Source organism: Mustela putorius, unplaced genomic scaffold (genome assembly GCF_011764305.1).
Source record: "Mustela putorius furo isolate JIRA1106 unplaced genomic scaffold, ASM1176430v1.1 tig00003845_pilon_pilon_pilon, whole genome shotgun sequence".
NCBI lineage: Eukaryota > Metazoa > Chordata > Mammalia > Carnivora > Mustelidae > Mustela > Mustela putorius.
In genome coordinates this window covers 35,315,113-35,334,899 of record NW_025421998.1, presented here as the reverse complement: position 1 = coordinate 35,334,899, position 19,787 = coordinate 35,315,113, and the positions used below count along the sequence as shown (strand labels likewise).

General features: G+C 34.4%; 1 protein-coding gene across 5 annotated transcripts in view; it reads left to right on the top strand.

Annotated features, from left to right (window-relative positions):
* Positions 1-18,472, top strand: part of KRIT1 (KRIT1 ankyrin repeat containing) — a 36,198-nt gene extending 17,726 nt beyond the window's left edge. For 4 of the 5 annotated variants that reach the window (XM_004776444.3, XM_004776443.3, XM_013047836.2 and 1 more), the window contains 8 exons: positions 326-433; positions 3,176-3,332; positions 4,110-4,261; positions 10,655-10,821; positions 11,875-11,962; positions 12,480-12,686; positions 17,408-17,524; positions 18,068-18,472. In XM_004776444.3, the coding sequence (XP_004776501.1) occupies positions 326-433; positions 3,176-3,332; positions 4,110-4,261; positions 10,655-10,821; positions 11,875-11,962; positions 12,480-12,686; positions 17,408-17,524; positions 18,068-18,136 (1,065 nt within the window). In that variant the 3' untranslated portion in view covers positions 18,137-18,472. Of the gene's footprint in view, positions 1-325; positions 434-3,175; positions 3,333-4,109; positions 4,262-10,654; positions 10,822-11,874; positions 11,963-12,479; positions 12,687-17,407; positions 17,525-17,716; positions 17,810-18,067 lie in introns of all 5 variants that reach the window. The other variant, XR_006601315.1, reaches the window with a different exon arrangement.
* The last annotated feature ends 1,315 nt before the right edge of the window (positions 18,473-19,787 follow it).

Sequence of the window (19,787 nt, the reverse complement as noted above, 5' to 3'; positions counted from 1 at the left end):
AGGAAAAAGATTTTCTACCCATTTTTCCAGAAGTTGTATTAATAAGTATTTTTAAATGGGAAAATAATCAATTTAAACAAAACCTTTGTTGGATCTTATAATCAAAGCTTTAAAAAACAATAATCACATTGATTAGTGCTTTCAGTCTTTCATCTTTATCAGTTCATGTTTAAGTGTAGTATATGCTAAGTATGGTTAGTATTTAATACTTGACAAAATCTATTTTTTATGAAATTTTGATTGATTGAATGACATTTTCACTTATAATGCCATATATTTGTAATGCTTTTTTTCTTCACATTTTTCTTTTTTCTAAAATTTCTAGCACATAACAGACCAACAAGGAAGATCCCCTTTAAATATCTGTGAAGAAAACAAACAAAATAACTGGGAAGAAGCTGCAAAGCTATTGAAGGAAGCCATTAACAAACCAGTAAGAATTACCTTCAGAAATAGAGCTAAGCCGGGGCGCCTGGGTGGCTCAGTGGGTTAAGCCGCTGCCTTCGGCTCAGGTCATGATCTCAGAGTCCTGGGATCGAGTCCCGCATCGGGCTCTCTGCTGAGCAGAGAGCCTGCTTCCCTCTCTCTCTCTCTCTGCCTGCCTCTCCATCTACTTGTGATTTCTCTCTGTCAAATAAATAAATAAAATCTTTAAAAAAAAAAAAAAAAAAAAAAAAAAAAAAAAAAAAAATAGAGCTAAGCCAACTATTTAAATTGATAAGTAATTTGAGTATTTGTGGTAAGAGGAATGCATGGATCATTTCTTACGGCTTTTAGAAAACCTCATGGGTAGATCTCTTAAGTATTAAATTTGTTATCATCCCTAATATTCAGACACTTATTCTTGAATATCAAAATTAAAACTGTATAAGTAAATAAATCTTTAAAACACTTAATATTAACCTAATTTCTAGTATAATCTTAATACCTGATGATGTCTGGAATAATGAGCAGTAACGTTAAGATAGAGAATAGTTAGCAATTAGAAAAAACTCAGTTCATCTAAAAGTTATAGTAACAATAAAACTGTCACCAATTTAAAAACTGTGTGAAAACTTGTAAACCAGATAAAAGGATTTATAATAGATAAAGTATTAAAGCTTGATATCAACAGATGTAATCTCTGAGCCTTTCCAGATATTTCTATCAATTAGGCAGTAAGTATTTATGGAGTATTTCTGTGAATTTAATACCTTGAAATGCTGGAAGTAACAAGTGATAGAGAATAAATATATGATCTTTGCCTTTAAGGAATATTAACATACACACTCACCACACACTCAACACATTTTGTCAAAATACTATTCCATGAGCACAAGACAAAGTCAAGAAAAAGATTAAGTGGTAATAGGCACTGTTATACTTGATTACAATTTATTTTCTAATTGTATAGAACACATTATTATTCCTGGCATAATTTTTATATTCTAAATGAATAAGATAAGAAGAATTAATACATTCATCCAAAATGAACTGACCTGGAAGTTGTTTGGGCAATAAAATGTATTGAGAATACATTGAAAAACCACAGTGAGGGGCGCCTGGGTGGCTCAGTGGTTTGGGCTGCTGCCTTCGGCTCGGGTCATGATCTCAGGATCCTGGGATCGAGCCCCGCATCGGGCTCTCTGCTCTGCAGGAAGCCTGCTTCCCTCTCTCTCTCTCTCTCTCTGCCTGCCTCTCTGCCTACTTGTGATCTCTGTCTGTCAAATAAATAAATTAAAAAAAAAAATCTTTAAAAAAAAAAAAAGAAAAAGAAAAACCACAGTGAGATATTACCTCACACCAGACAGAATGGCTAGTTTCAAAAAGGTAAGAAATAACAAGTGCTAGAGAAAGTAGAACCCTTGCACACTATTTGTGGGAATGTAAATTGGTGCAATCACTGTGGAAAACAGTACAGAGCTTCCCCCTAGAATTAAAAATAGAAATACCATATGATCTGGTAATTCCACTGCTGGGTATTTACACAAAGAAAATGAAAACACTAATTTGAAAAGATACATGCAGTTGCTTCTCAGCCTTTTGGCTAAGATCAAGTGTGAAAAAATACATGCATTTCTATGTTTATTGCAATATTATTTACAGTAGCCAAGATATGGAAGCAACCTAAGTGTCCATCCATAGATGAATGGATAAAGATTAAGTGGTATATATAGATGATGGAATATTACTCAGCCATAAAAAAGAATGATATCTTGTCATTTGGAACGACATGGATGGACCAAGAGGGTATTTATTATGCTAAGTGAAATAAGACAGAAAGGCAAATGCCATATGATTTCACTTGTATGTGGAATCTAAAAAACCAAACACAAGAAAACACTTCTAAATATAGAGAACAAAGTGCTGATTGTTAGAGAGGAGGTGGGTGAGAGATGGGCTAAATAGGTGACAGGGATTTTTATAAAATGTATTGAGAAGATGATGATTCTTTGAGATGTTCTGAACAGGAGGAAATAAATTGGCTCAAGGTCTATTGTTCATAACTTTCATGTGCATAGTCTTCCATTACAGATTCCTCTTGGGAAAAATTATTGCTAGTACACATTTCTACAGTATAATTTATGGCCCACTAGACTCATGAGATACCTAACAGACTGAGTAACTAAGTCTCTATATCTCCCATATGATACCTACTTAGTACAGTTACAGCTTTAAAACATGTACCAGAAGAATCTGAAGTTGAATATTTTTTAAGAACCATTTGCCTTAGCTTCTCAAATTTATTTCACCTGAAATATCCAGAGGAAAACATACTGGAAAATATAATGGAAATAAAAATCTTTTTAAAGTATGCCAGCAGATATTTGAAGCAGCTTTCTGTTATTTTCCATGTTTGAAAACTATAATAAAACATATGAAGTTGTGGGGTGCCTGGGTGGCTCAGTTGGTTAAGCAGCTGCCTTCGGCTCAGGTCATGATCCCAGCGTCCTGGGATCGAGTCCCACATCGGGCTCCTTGCTCCGCAGGGAGCCTGCTTCTCCCTCTGACTCTGCCTTCCACTCTGTCTGCCTGTGCTCGCTCTCGCTCACTCTCTCTCTGACAAATAAATAAAATCTTTAAAAAAAAAATTATTAAAAAAAAAAATATGAAGTTGAAATTGAAGCATTTTTGTTAGGCTGGGATATGTAACTTCTAACCAGGTTGCCTAATTTATTACTGTTCTTTGTCCTAGTACGAAAAAGTTCGAATATACAGAATGGATGGATCATACCGTTCTGTTGAACTGAAGCATGGAAATAATACCACAGTGCAGCAGATTATGGAAGGAATGCGTCTCTCTCAAGAAACACAGCAGTATTTCACTATTTGGATCTGTTCAGAAAACCTCAGTAAGAAAGTTGTTACTCTGTAAACCTATTCCTTTGTGAGAGTGGATTGGTAAACTTAGGTATAGCATCAATTTCTTAATGACTTTAAATTTTTAAATGATACACTGATCTTCTCTTTTATATAAATTACTAGTGTTCCAGCTGTTTGAACAGGTAAGCCTCTGGACTCCTCATCCACTGCTTCATTCAAAGCAGTTTTTAAGTATTTGAAAACTTTCCTTCTCTGGCAATGGAATTTTATTTGAATGCCATTTAATGTAGTGCTTATCCAACTTGCCTTTATTGTCAGTGCTCATTTCACCTAAAATAATGCAAACGTTCTTTTTCTTTATATTAGTTTTCTATCACATCTTTTTATTTAGGACCAACCTGATGCCACTATAGATTTACCTTTCAAGCAAAGTATTGCAAATACATAAGGGAGCTAATTGGAGTTATTGTGATTGGCTATTTAATGTTTAATTGTAGTTTTTAAAAAATACCAGATTCTACTGATTGGATCATAATTAAATAAGCTATAGTGGAATTAAAGATCTTATATATAGTTGATATGTTTTATTTGTTTTAGTAATTCTCGTAATTCTTATACTCAAAAACACAAACTTTTAACCTAAAACTGGGTTGTGAGATAATTGGTTATAAAGTCAGTGACTTAAATTTAGACCTTTAATTTGTGTGTATTCAGCACTTAAGTACAGATAGTTTAATACAAATTTTCTATGTGTTGATATAATTTATTTTTACATTATTATTTATAAAAGGAAAGATGTTTTTCAGGCCTTCAACTCAAGCCTTATCATAAACCCTTGCAACATGTTCGTGATTGGCCAGAAATACTTTCTGAATTGACTAATTTGGATCCCCAAAGGGAAACACCACAGCTTTTCCTAAGAAGAGATGTGAGACTTCCTTTGGAAGTTGAAAAAAAGGTTTGCTTGGAAATCTTATTAATAGTCATTTAAATGCACAGAATCTACTGAATTCCTGTGGTAGGCACTAGAAACAGGCTGTTCCTGTATGAAGAGGTTTTACTTTTGTTTTTCTGCTTGATCTTCATATCCCTGGGGTTAAGTCTGAGTTAGTCTACTTACGAAGACCCTGGTTGGTTTTTTTTATTTCCACCTCCATTGTCTTAGAAACAAAAGAAATAAAGAATCTATCCTGGGACGCCTGGGTGGCTCAGTTGGTTAAGCAGCTGCCTTCGGCTCAGGTCATGATCCCGGCGTCCTGGGATCGAGTCCCACATCGGGCTCCTTGCTCCACGTGGAGCCTGCTTCTCCCTCTGACTCTGCCTGCCACTCTGTCTGCCTGTGCTCGCTCTCGCTCTCTCTCTCTGACTAAATAAATTAAAAAAATAAAAATAAAAAAAAAAGAATCTATCCTAAAGAGAATTAGCAACCAGATGGAAGACAGATTATACCAAAAAGAATTTTAGCACAGTTAGGAAGTACACTATCACAGATCAATTTAATAAAGAGCCAATCAGTGTGTAAATGTCAAAGGAGCAAGCAGAGAATTATATAGATAGTAAAAATGAGAATATAATTTACACTTGATAAAAAGAATTGTTCCACACAAGTACATTTGGATTTGAATTAGTGAAAATTTTAGAGGGAGGGTAGGGTAATGATATCTGAAGGATGAGTGAACAACACAGAAACTTAAAGTGGATATTACAAGGTAAACTAGTGTGATGGTCTATAAAATTTTTAAAATTGACTTGGTGAAGAAAAAATATACAATGCATTTCCTGATTCTTATCCAAGGAAATATTAAACAGACAAAGTTAAGGAAATTTTAGTATATGGAAAGTTGATCGATCATTTACAAACTTGATAAATATTTTATACCTGATTTCTCGTATTGTCCCTCTTATATTATCAAACTAAAGACAAATATGATCCTTTCAGTGACATATACTGGAAGTTACTTTGTATGAAATTAACCAAAAACAAAGATCTAGATTATTCATTAAAAAATGTGTTAGAATTTCACAAATAGAACAACCAGTCAGTTAAGCAGCTGCCTTCAGCTCAGGTCATAAGCTCAGGGTCCTGGGATCAAGCCCCCATCAGGCTCCCTGCTCAGTGAGCAGTCTGCCTCTCCCTCTGCCCCTACCCCCCAACTTGTGCTCATGTTATCTCTCCAATAAATAAATGAAGAAAATCTTAAAAAAAAAAAAAAAAAAAAGAACAGAGGAAAAAAACCACAACTGATCATCTCAGTTGACACAGAAAATACACTTAACAAAATCTAATACCCTTTCATGATAAAACTCTTACAATTAGGAATAGATGGGAACTTCCTCAACATGATAACTGGCATTTATGAAAAATTCACAGCTAACATCATACTGGATGAAATGTTAGAGCTTTCCTTCTAAGATCAGGAACAAGACAAGAAGGCCAGCTTTCAGCACTGTTATTTAACATAGTACTAGAAGTTCTAACCAGAGCAATTAGATTAAAAAAAGAAGAAGAAAAGAAAAAATAGGGTACCTGAGTGGCTCAGTTGGTTAAGTGTCCAACTCTTAATCTCAGGGTCATGAGAGATTGAGCCCTGCCTCAGACTCAGTACCGCTTAGTGTGGGGCCTGCTTAAGATCCTCTCCCTCCCTCCCTGTCCTTATCCCACCTGCTTGCACGTGCACTCTCTCTTAAAAAAAAAAAAAAAAAAAAGAGGGCCACTAGGGTGGCTTGGTTGGTTAAGCATCTGACCTCAGCTCAGATCATGATCCTGTGAGCCTGGGATTGAGCCATGAATCGGGCTCCCTGCTCAGCAGAGAGTCTGCTCCCTTTCTTGCTCCCTCTGCCTATCTCCCTGCTTGTGCTTGTGTGCACTCTCTCTCTCTCTTTTTCAAATAAATAAATCTTTAAAAATAATAATAAAAAAAGGAAGAAAAAGAAAAATAAAAGGCATCCACATTGAAAAGGAAAAGGCTAAACTATTTGCAAATGACATGATCCTACATATAGGAAATCACGAAGAATCCACAAGAAACCCATTAGAGCTAATAAGTAGATTGAGCAACATTGCAAGGAATAAGTTTAACACAGAAAAACCAGTTGTTTGTTTCTACACACATCAGTGAACAACCCCAAAAGGAAATTAAGAAATTCATCAAAATACCCTCTTAAAGAATAAAATGTCTAGGAATGAATTTAATAAAAGAGGTGCAAGGCTTGTACACTCAAAACTCTAAAACATTACTGAAAGAAATTAAAGAAGATCTAAGTTAACTGGAAAGCTATCTGTGTTAAGGATAGGAAGATTTAATATCATTAAGATGTCTGTACCAGCAAAACAATCTACTGATTTACCACATTCCCTAAAAAAATTCCAACAGCCTTTTTGCAGAAATTCATATGGAATTACAAAGGGCCTTGGATAGCCAAAACAGTCTTTAAAAAAAAAAGAATAGGGGCGCCTGGGTGGCTCAGTGGGTTAAGCCGCTGCCTTCAGCTCAGGTCATGATCTCAGGGTCCTGGGATCGAGTCCCACATCGGGCTCTCTGCTCAGCAGGGGCCTGCTTCCCTTCCTCTCTCTGCCTGCTTCTCTGTCTACTTGTAATCTCTGTCTGTCAAATAAATAAATAAAATCTAAAAAAAAAAAAAAAAAAAGAATAAAATTGAGAGATTCACACCTCCAATTTCAAAGCTTACTATAAAGCCATAGTAGTTAAAACAGTGTGGTTTTGCCTTAAGGACAGTTATATAGACTAATGGAATAGATGTGCGAGTCCAGAAATAAACCCAATACATCTATAACCAAAATCAGTAGTCAGCTGATTAAGTTTTTTAAATATTTATTTACTTATTTGAGTGCGAGGGAACGCACATGTGAGCTGAGTAAGAGGGAGAGAGAGAGAGAACCCTCAAGCACATTCCCCGCTGAGCAAGGAACCCAGCACAGGGCTCCATCCCAGAACCCCGAGATCATGACCTATGCCGAAATCAAGAGCCAACTGCTCAACTGACTGAGCCACCAGGTGCCCTGGAAAAGGCTATTTCAGCTGCCTTCTGACAAGAGTGCCAAGTCCATCCAATGAAGAAAGTATAGTCTTTTCAACAGATGGTGAAAAGTATGAAATTGGACCCTGATCTCCCACTATATATAAAAATTAACTCAGTAGATCAACAACTTAAGCATAAGAGCCAAAACCTTAAACCTCTTAGAAGAAAACAAATAGGAGATCTTCATGACATTAGATTTGGCAGTGGGTTTTTAAATATAATACCAAAAGCATGAGCAACAAAAGAAGTATAGATAAATTGGACTTCTTCAAAATTAAAAAAAAATTGTAATATCAAAGGACATTATCGAGAAAGTTAAAAACAATTTACAGAATGGAAGAAAATATTTTTTTAAAGATTTATTTATTAGAGAGCAAGCAGGGAGAGGGGCAGAAGGAGAGGGAAAGAGAGTCCATGAGACTCTGGGCTGAGCAGGTAGTCGCATCTCAGCTGGTTGAGTTGACTTGAGATCTTGACCTGAGTCAGATGCCTAATTGACTGAGCCATTCAGATGCCCCAGAATGGGAGAAAGTATTTGCAGATCATTTATCTGATAGGGGTTTACCATCCAGAATACATGAAGAAATACAATTCAAAAACAAAAGACAACCCAATTAAAATAGGCAAAAGACTTTAATTTCTCTAGTGAAGATACACATATAGTAAACAAACACATGAAAAGATGTTCAGCATCAGTGGTCATTTGGGAAATACACATCAAAAACACAATGAGAAACTTCCCACTCATAGGGTGGCTATAATAGTAAAGAGTTTTAAAAAGGAAAATAATGAGTGTTGGTGAAAATACAGAGAAATTGTAATCCTTGTACATTGCAGGTAGGACTGTAAAATGGTATGGCTGCTATAAACAGTAGTGGTTCTTGAAAAAACTAAACCTAATTACCATATGATCTCATAGTTCCACTCTTAATATATACCTGAAGAATTGAAAATACCAACTCAAACAGGTATCTATATACTAGTGTCTACCTAGTATCTATATAATAGAGCAGGATTATTCACAATAACCAAAATGATGGAAACACACAAGTTTCCATCAGCAGATGAATGGATAAACAAAATGTGGTATATATATGAAATGGAATATTATTCAGCTGTAAAAAAGAATGAACTTCTGATAAGTGTCTTAACATGGATAAACCTTGGAAACATACTAAGGAAATAAGCCACATGCCATAAGCCACATGCAGCAGGACAAATATTGTATGATTCTACTTACATTAAATATCTAGAATAGGAAAATTCATAAAAAGAAAGTAGATTAGTGGTTATCACAGGTGTTGGGAGAATGAATTATTATTCTTATTATTGCTTAGGTTAATAGTTTCTGTTGGGTGAAAAAGTTGTATAAATAGTGGTGATGCTTGCATAACACTGTAATGTCACTGAATTATATACTTAAAATTGGTTAAAATATTAAATTTCTGTTTTACATTTTTAGTGCAGTTTCAAAGAATGTATTAGTTACATAAAATCTGCAAGTAATCTAAGTATACTCACTCTATCTTCTTTCTCCACCTCAGTGACATTTTTTTTTTTAAAGATTTTATTTATTTGACAGAGAGTGAGAGACACAAGCAGGCAGAGCAGCAGAGGGAGAGGAAGAAGCAGGCTCCCCACTGAGCAGAGAGCCCGACGCAGGGCTCGATCCCAGGACTCTGGGATCATGACCTGAGCTGAAGGCCATCGATTAACCGACTGAGCCACCCAGGCGCCCCACCTCAGTGACATTTTAAAAGTTGATTGGGGGTACCTGGGTGGCTCATTTGGTTAAGTGACTGCCTTTGGCTCAGTTCATGATTCTGGAGTCCTGGGATCGAGTCCTGCATCAGGCTCCCAGCTCCATGGGGAGTCTGCTTCTCCCTCTGACCTTCTCCCCTCTCATGCTCTCTCTCACTCTCTTTCGAATAAATAAATAAAATCTAAAAAAAAAAAATAAAGAAAAGTTGATTGGTAGAGAAAAAGCAATAATGGTAAAACTTGGATGATAAATGAATTGCATAATTATAAAGAATAAAAAGTGAATTCAAGTGAAAAAGAAGCAAGGCTTAGTAAGTACCTCAGGGCAAATCAGAAAATCATGATCATCTGATAAAACAGTTGTTTTCTTTCATTATGTAATTAAATTCCATTTTGTACCATCTGAAAAATGGAAAAATTACATTTATTTGTTGCATCCTTTCTGTAGGATGAAAATGGCCTGATTTCATTAGAAAAGAATAATTGTTGACTAATGCTCACTGAATATGCTGTTAGGAATTATAACTATTACCTACTCAAACTCTTCAAATTTCACTGTTATTTTTTTTTTTTTTTTATTTATCAGAGAGAGGGGTGGGGGAGAGCGAGCACAGGCAGACAGAATGGCAGGCAGAGGCAGAGGGAGAAGCAGGCTCCCTGCGGAGCAAGGAGCCCGATGCGGGACTCGATCGGAGGACGCTGGGATCATGACCTGAGCTGAAGGCAGCTGCTTAACCAACTGAGCCACCCAGGTGTCCCTTCACTGTTAATTTTGAGAAACTAAAAACCCACAAAACGTTGAAAAAGTAATAAAATTCATTAAATTCACTAACTGCTAATATTTTGCTTTATTACCTTCACTTCTCCGTTTTTTCTTTATGAACCATTCAGAAGTGAGTTCCAGACATCGTGGCACTTAATCCCTACATATTTTAACATATCTCCTAAGAAAAAGGACATACCAACATACTATAATACACCACTTCACACTAATAAAATTTTTATTTCCATAATATTGTCTAATACATGATTCATATTTAGATTTTCCCCAATTGTTTAAGAGTCTTATGTAGCCGCCATACGTAGGATCTAGTCAAGGTTCATACTTGGTATTTGATTGATATCTCTTTAGTCTCTTTTAATCTAGAAAAATCCTCTCATCTTTTTTCCCCATGAAAATCTCTGTTGTTGTTGTTTTCACATTATAGAGAGTATTGTATGAAATTTTATGAAATTCAAATTTGAGTACCCACATATAAAGTATTATGAGAACACCACCACACCAGTTTGTTATTAGATTGTCTGTGGTTGCTCTTGTGCTGCACTAGCTGAGTTGGGTAGTTGTAAGAAAGACTTTGTGACTCATAAAGCTTAAAATATTATTATCTGGCCCTGAACAGGAAAAATTTGTCAGCCTCTGCTCTAAATCAGTAACAGCTCATTTATATATGGATATGTAGCTTTGCTTTTCCAAATTAGAAAGGGACAAGTTGTATATTTTTAACAGGAAATTGTAGCCCAATAACCAAATTATACCTTTTCTTTTAAGATTGAAGACCCGCTAGCTATTCTTATTCTTTTTGATGAAGCCAGATATAATTTACTGAAGGGCTTTTATACAGCTCCTGATGCTAAACTGATAACATTGGCAAGTCTACTGTTGCAAATAGTTTATGGAAATTATGAGAGTAAGAAACACAAGCAAGGTTTCCTAAAGTAAGTATTTAAAACGTGGTCTTGTGCTGTGCTTAAGATTCTGTTTAACCAAGAAAGTTTTAAAATGCTATTAAGAAACATTTATTCTTAAAAAAATATATATTTATTCTTTGGTTTGGAACTAAAGGATACAAGGCACGGAATAAGGAAAAAAACAAAACCAAACAAAAGAATGGTAAAACATTCTTAAAGTTATACTCTCTCCAAAGTTACTTTTCTTGTATTTGACTATGGTTTGATATAGCTTTTTTCTTTTCTAAAAATTTTATTTTGGGGGCACCTGGGTGGCTCAGTGGGTTAAAGCCTCTGCCTCCAGTTCAGGTCATGACCCCAGGGTCCTGGGAATGAGCCCAGAATTGGGCTCTCTGCTCGGTGGGGAGCCTGCTTCCCGCCTCTCTGTCTCTGCCTGCCTTCTGTCTGCCTCTCTGCGTACTTGTGATCTGTCTGTCAAATAAATAAGTAAAATCTTAAAAAAAAAAAAAAAAGAAAGAAAGAAAGAAAGAAAAAATTGAAAATCACAATTAATTAAGCTTCAGTGTTTAAAACCTCAGTGTTTTCTCTCAAAGATTAAACATGTGATTTCATGTCTCTCTGTCTTTGGTGTTAATTTTCAGCTCTCCAGTACCAGTTACAGTTGAATGGTTTGGGGTTTTTTTTTAATATTTTATTTATTTATTTGGCAGAGAGAGATCACAAGTAGGCAGAGAGGCAGGCAGAGAGGGGGGGGGGAAGCAGGCTCCCCACTGAGCAGAGAGCCCTATGCAGGGCTTGATCCCAGTCCCCTGAGGCTTAACCCACTGAGACACCCAAGTGCCCCTGTGGTTTTCAATTTTCAAAAATATTTTGTGGTTGTTGAAAGAAGAAACATTTCTCTTAAATGAGAATGTTGGGATTATGGCCTTTTGCATAAAATTTTGAGAGTTCTCTAATATTTTACAATACAGATTCTTCAGCTCAAAAAATCATGTTACTTAAAGCAGTTTGTTTCTAAATGATTTATGTACTTTAGCTACTAAGGATGATTTATTTAAAACATGTCATATTTGCTTACAGTGAAGAAAATTTAAAATCCATTGTACCTGTTACCAAACTCAAAAGTAAAGCACCTCACTGGACAAACCGAATACTTCATGAATACAAGGTAAGCTTTTAATACAAATAAGGATACTTTATATCCTAGTTGAAAATTTGTAAATTAAATTGTTTGAAATTGTTTAATATGTTTTAAACATAATTACTTTAAATTTACTGTCTTGAAATTAAAAATAGACCTTCTAGTTCACACAAAACTGATAGCATGATATTTTTATTTTTAACAATGTGGAATCTTTTACAGGATACATTCTGTATGTTGGCTTCTGTGGTAAGGACTAGAGATTAAACACAGGCACATATACACACCCATGAAATTATACACTATCCCTTTCGAAGGGTCACTTAAAAACTAATAGAATAGAGAAACAATATTTTTAGATTTTGATATTTCTTTCCGTTTTTAAAGATTAACATCTCAAAAAAACATTTCTCTTGGGCTAGTGTCACACAATTGTATTTTTCTCTGGGGGTGGCCATGATTTTACAAACTGCTTAGTTGATCTCTTTGGATTATCAAAGGTATATTCTCTGTTCACATCTCTTTTATTTTACTTTGTTTTTAGAATCTTAGTACAAGTGAGGGTGTCAGTAAAGAAATGCATCACCTTCAGCGCATGTTCTTACAGAATTGTTGGGAAATTCCTACATATGGAGCAGCTTTTTTCACAGGACAGATATTTACAAAGGCAAGCCCCAGCAATCATAAAGTCATCCCTGTGTATGTAGGAGTGAATATAAAAGGACTTCATCTCCTCAACATGGAAACTAAGGTAGATTTACAGCTGTTTTTAACCAGTTACATTTTATAATGTCAAAAAAATGGTACCAGTCTGTATGAACAATCTAGAAATGACGACTATATAATACTATTCATTGCAATTTCATTTGTAATAGCAAAGGATGAGGGTTGAAAAGTAAATAATTGTCAGTAAGGGGTTAATTATATTATTAACATTAATTACAGTTATATGAATTATAGTACATTTCTATGTTGAAATACTGTGCATCCATATAAAAGAATGAAGAATGTATAGAATGATTTCCAAGATATATTTAGTGAAAAAGCACAGTGGTGAACCATATGTAATAGGCTACTATTTGTGTAAAAATGGGGGAAGTGAAGACTGTATTTACATAAATACATATTGCTTGTGTATGATTAGAAAGTCATAAAGCCTTTAGAGAAGGCAATGAGGTAACTGAGAACAAGAGTAGGAGGGAGACTTTTTACTATGTACCGTTTTGCAACTTAAAAATTTTAACTGTGATTATATTACCTATTTTAAAAATTCAGTTAAGTTTAAATGAAAACAATACAGATTAAAAAAGAAAAATAGACTATCTGATACAAGGGATTCACTTTGAAAATTAGAATTTGTTGTAAAAGCCTGGGAAACAGGCAAGATGAAGTGTGGAAGGGACTATTATTAGATCACTTCAGAGCTTTTCCATAAGAGGCTTATTATTGTATTATACTCCTTTTTTTAATCAGAGTCATTATAATGTGAAATTTGGGATTATTTTTAGCATATTTAATGCATTTATCAGGATGAACAGCTTTCTAGTTTATAATAAGAAGCTAAGAAAAATCATTAATTTTATTCATTCAGATTTGCCTATAAATAGATCAGTTGAGGTAATAAACAGCTTGTCAAAAAAGACATTTTGAATTAGGAAATTTTATCATAAACCTAATTTTTATTTTCATAATCTTTTATTATGTAATCACATAACTTCTAAAAGTAGTTTAGTCATTTTCTGATAACTCCAGATCATCCTTATGGACAGTTGCCATTTTATCACGCTGTTAGATATGCCTGTGAATGGAGATAGAGAATATGTAGGGACATAGTGTTGAATAGGGACTGACTTCAGATGTTTATCTGGAACTGGATTTTTTTGAAGTCTCTGATGTCAGCTTGCTTTTGGGTCATTTGCTCATTATCATTTTCTATTTAAGCTACTTTTTCAGACAAAATAGGTTGCTTCATATTAGTTTGCAACCATTTTTCTATTTCTTTTGTACTAAATTTGTTAAAGGAAATTAAAGGAGAAATTTCCCTTACCATTTCAAGAAGTTTTTCCTCTGCTATTTCAGAGCATTTTATACAACATTATAAATCCTTTATTATACTAAATGGTGATGCTCTGGGTATGACACTAAGACTCTTCTGTAAGCTATAGTGTATGTTTGATATTTGGTAGCATTTCAAATTTAGGCAACAATAAAACATTTTATTTAGTCCCCATATGATGGGTCAGCATTATAACATTTCATGTTATGAATAATATTCTGGCCCAGGAATGAGTGGATTGCAGTAGCAGGCAGAGGATGATAATATTATTAGTTAACAGTCTGCTTTTTTGGAAAGGATAAGATGTTTGATTTCTAGGAATTAAATAAAAATACTGTCCTTGGGTATAAGAAGGTGATTAAACCAAAGGGTAACAATATTTTCTGCCATCTAACCATTACCTGTGCTCCTTAAACCACTGATAAATTTATAGCACTGATGAAAGCTCTAAGTTATTATATTTTATAATCATCAAAGGTGGGAACAGCTTGTCCTTGGTTGTCTTACAGTCATCAAGATATGCTGGGGTGAATTTGACAAGCTTACTTTAAGAGATTAAACATCTTCACTTGCAAATATACCCTTATTTACATTTAAAACTCTACTTGGGATATGATAGCTTCAGAGATTAAATTTCATGAAAAGCTATAGATAGAATACAGCTGTGTTTTTTATATCAATTCTATCTTCTGTGTCTTGTTTCTCTTTGAAATAATGAGAATTTTCCCTTAGAAAGTATAGGCTAGCCAATTTCATATGCTTAGCAGAGATTTTTCTGTTATACTTACTTAAAATGTAGACACTATTGAATGTATAATAGACTGTGTTGTAGGTCAGTGTTTTACTATAATGAATGCATTGCTACTTCCATCACTGAACTGTACTTGTTAATGTATCTTTAACCATAATAGTTCTACTGCCACACCCAGGCAGTAGATATGCCCTTTGCTGATATCAATTTATGTTGGCCATAATGCCCTTCTCAAGTACAACTGGTTATTTAAATATCCACATAATGCCATCTTCATGATCACTTGTCAACAGCACTTTTTCTCCTGTCTGCTGGCTGGCTATGTATTACTTCTGACTTCTGTGGTTCACCCCCCCCCCCTTTTTGGGGAAAAAAAAAGAGAGAGAGAGAGAGATTGATTTTATTTTTAAGTAATCTACACCCAACATGGGGCTCAAACTCAAAATCTGGAGATCAGGAGTTGGCACCCCTGTGGTTTTCCCTTTTCTGCTCTCAACTGTTTTTACCATTTCTCTTGTGGTTTTTTATTTCCCTCACTAAACAAGTTGCCCCTTTTTAAGTTTTACCTTCTAGAGAGAACACCTTTTTCCTTCTGGATTAGACTGATCTCCCAAAATTACCATATGGACTGGGACATTCCAGCTTCATTGAGCTGTTTTCATTATTACGGGTTTCTCAAAAATTCCTTCCTTCATGCATTCTGTTCTTTACCAACAAAACCTTTACTTCAAATTTAGAACCTCAGTACTTCTGTTAGTAATTTGGCCTCCATATAATTGAGGACTTGTACCACAGGTTTTTTTTTTTTTTCTGTATATTAAATTGTTTTGAGGCCATACTACTGGAACATTTTCTGCATCTTGATTGAACAAATTTCAAGCAACTGATCCAAAAGATAGATCCAAAATTCGAGTATTATATCTCGAATCAGTATTTCATTGTGTACATTGGTAAGTAGATATTTTAGCATATCCTATCTACAAAGCTATATTTTACAATATAAATGTAATTTGCTTATTGTAAAGACGATGTTACTCCCATTATATATAATGTACACTCATGAAAATTAATTGTACTGTTTCATTTAAGAACATCACTTTAAAAATGCCCTAAACCTATCTTTTTCACGTAACTTCAATTCTTTTTCTTTTTAAGTGATTTTTTTTTTTGAAGATTTTATTTATTTGACAGAGATCACAAGTAGGCAGAGCAGCAGGCAGAGAGAGACAGGGGGAAGCAGGCTCCCTGCTGAGCAGAGAGCCCAATATGGGGCTCAAGCCCAGGATCCTGGGATCACGACCCGAGCCAAAGGCAGAGGTTTTAACCCACTGAGCCACTTCAGTTTTTATAATCAATACGTGAAGAACTGCTAGTCATAGAATGCAGATGTTTTTAAACGTGTATTATAAAGGTTGCGCAAACACTTTCTTTGTACATGTGTGTATATAAAGGATATATTTTCAGGGCAGGAAAATGAAAGTTACTGTTAGGAGAGACATTTTAAAATAATCAAAAAGATACAATTGAATGCCTGTTTTAAATATAGCTTTTCATTAGGAAAATGTAGGAATAGGTTATTCTAATACTTGCTTTAAATGATTTGATGAATTTTTGAAGGGTATATTATTAATTTTTATAATTATGCTCATTTTTACAATAGATATATCACTGTACTTAATTTTAGTGAGATGGAATTGCCTAAGTCAGCATGTTACCTCATGTAAATTTCAGATCTGAAAGTACCAAGTACATATTCAGAAGATACTGCATAAAGTAAAGGGAATGTTTTTAGTATGCAGAAAGTAAAAACCTATTTAATTTTCCTGAAAGTCACTGAGAGATTGGGAATCTTTTTTTCTCAGCTTTACTGAAACATAATTGACATATAACATTGTGTATGTTTAAGGTATACAGTGGGTTGATTTGGTATGCTTATATATTACAAAATGATTATTACCATAGCATTAGCAAATACTTCCATCATGTTACATATCACAATTACCATCTCTTTTTTGTGATGAGAACATTTAAGATCTCCTCTCTCAGTAACTTGAAATAGATATTACAGTATTGTTAACTATAGTCACTATGCTGTACATTAGATTCCCCAGAACTTACTCATCTTATACCTGGCAAGTTTATACTCCATGGCCAACATTTCCTCATTTCACCCATCCCCCAGCCCTTGGTAGCCACCATTCCATTTGTTTCTGTGACTTCAGCTTCTTTAGACTCTGAATTAAGTGGTATCCTGTAATATTAGTCTTATTCTGACTTATTTCACTTAGCATAATGACCTCGAGGTCTATTCATGTTGTGGAAAATGGAAGTACTATCTTCTTTCTCATGGCTGAATGATATTCCAGAGACTGTGTGTGTGTGTGTGTGTGTGTGTGTGTACACATACCACAGAACAGGCATCTTTAAAATATTTTGTCAGTCTAATACAAACAATTTATCATTACTCGAGGTAGTCTCCTGAGCATCTACCATCTATGTGGCTCTGTACTTTAGGTTCTGTGAGGTTAATATGGGTACCTCATAGATTTTATTCTGACATTCAAAACCATTATGTTTAGACAGGTCAATTAGGGCACTATAGATAGTAAGAGAGGTATTGTTTTTAATATATATTTCAATAAAACAGTTTCTAATTACGTTGCAGGCTTTACTCATCAGTCTTAAGTATGGTTGTTTTATGTGGCAGTTGGGGGATGCTGATACATGTTTTCAGATCCATAGTATGGAAAATAAAATGAGCTTTATAGTACACACAAAACAGGTAAGTACTTATCAATTACTTTGGACTTCTTATGAACTGCTGTATTAGTGATGTGATAAGCACTGGGTGTTATACACAACTGATGAATCATTTAACATTACATCAAAAACAAATGATGTATTATATGTTAGCTAATTAAATTAAAAAGAAAAGGAAAAAAGATTTTAAAGTGACAATCCATTTTGCTTCAAGGAAAACCTTTGATAACTTATGAAATGAAGATATTTAAGACCAAGAGAAAAAAACATAGGCCTTGCCTAAGCAAATAACCTGAAACTTATCTGAGTAAGTTTTATAATAGTGAATATTTCAGTTTTATAATAGTGAAAATCTTTTTTCTGCCATTTCCTTTAATTCTGGTCAGTATTCCCTTTTTTTTTTTTTTTCAAGATATTAGGTGCTCCTTAACTCTCTTGAAAGCCTAAGTACTCCTATTCTTGACAAGCTGCCTTCTACCAAGAAGCTTCCTTTTCATATATATAGGGAACTGTCCACTGCCATACGTGTTTGATATTTACTGTCACCATATATTTTACTTTGTAGGCTGGCCTTGTGGTAAAACTATTAATGAAGCTAAATGGACAGTTAATGCCGACTGAAAGAAATTCATGAGTGGAAAGCAGCTGATACTTAAGCCACCACATTTTGTAATGCAGTTTTTTTTTCCATGAAAGATTTCTTAAACTATTACTTGTTTAAGTCTCTTGTAATATATATGTATACTATTACATTGTACAGAATCTGTACTTCTGTTTGGTGTGTAATATACCAGTTAGTTTTATATAATATCATAAGCTATTCTAACTTTTGAGAGAAACATGCAAAAAAGTATAGATTGATCATCTGTATATTAATGGACGAAACAGTAAGCTTTATAAAAAGTTATTTTTGGTAAATGGTAAAGAATTTGAAGTGGAATGTAATGAAATTAAAATAGGTTTGGTATAACTTTGTGTGTCATTTCAAAATATACTGAAAGTCAACAAAGTTGAATAAATATATTTTCTACTTAAACTACATAACACTGCTATTCCAAAAATTTTTCTGTAATCCAAGAAAATTTATCAACATGTTTTTAAAAGTCTTAGTTAAGATGTATAACTAGTATAAGTTTGTATTTCTCAAAGTATAGTTCTTGAGCCCCCTGCATCATAATTAACCTGGATGCCTCTTTAAATGAAGATTTCTGGGACTCGTATATATAAGTTCGTTCACTCTCCAGAAGCGGCAGTTCTTAGGAATCTTAAATTTGGGTTTTTTTCTATTGAAATAATTCCAGATCTAGTAATGAATTTGAATTAAAGTAAATGACACAAAAGTGCCTGGCACACAACATACACATACATAGACACACAGATTAACTGACAATCTCTGGATATAATCTCCATTTATTACATATGTTGTATTTTTATGATTTAGCTTAATGAATCATATTGCCTTTACATTATATGAAGTAGATCACCAAATATCTGTTTCATTTAGGGGGAGTACTGATAGCATAGATGAGGAGCTGACTCATAATCTGAGTCATCTGACTCATCTTGACTAATCTGCTATTTAATAAGCTTAGAAACTAGTCTTTCCAAGCCAACAGTTAAATGAGTACAGAGATATAGTAGTTATATTTGAAGTTGTCCTAAAGACGACAGATAATTTATATATATTGCAATTGATACTTCACATTAATTTCTGTTTATTTCTAATGGTGCTCTTTCTGAGCCTTATTAAAATTATATGTTTAAGTAAATTGAACGAGAAAACCTGATTTTATCTCTAAATCTGTTCTAAGCAATTTTGATTCTGCATAAACAATGCCATGTTTGGTTTCATTCATTCCAGTGGCCCCAACTGAAATACCCTGTTGACTCCCAAACCTAAAATTTCAGCCTCGGATTCTCTTATGAATTCTAGATCTTAATTTCCAATTTCCTGCTATTCTAGCTCTACCTAAATGGTGTACAAAAGGAACTTCTGTTTCTTCATACCTGGAAACAGAATCTGTTCCCTTTGCTTGCTCAATTCTGCCCTTCCACTTGTATTTTTTGTTTGCTTTGTGGCATCATCAAATTGCATCCAGTTGCTTAGCCTAGAAATCTTGGAGGGGTTTTCAGCCTCTCTCTCCTTTCTTATTCTAGACATTTCATTTATTGAGTCTTGTCAAATGTCTTGTGAGTGCTTTCCCATTCCCTTTCTCCCCGTTGCACTGCATCCACCCTCGTTCAAGTCCTTATCACTTGTTCCTAAGTTTATTTAACTTCCTCCC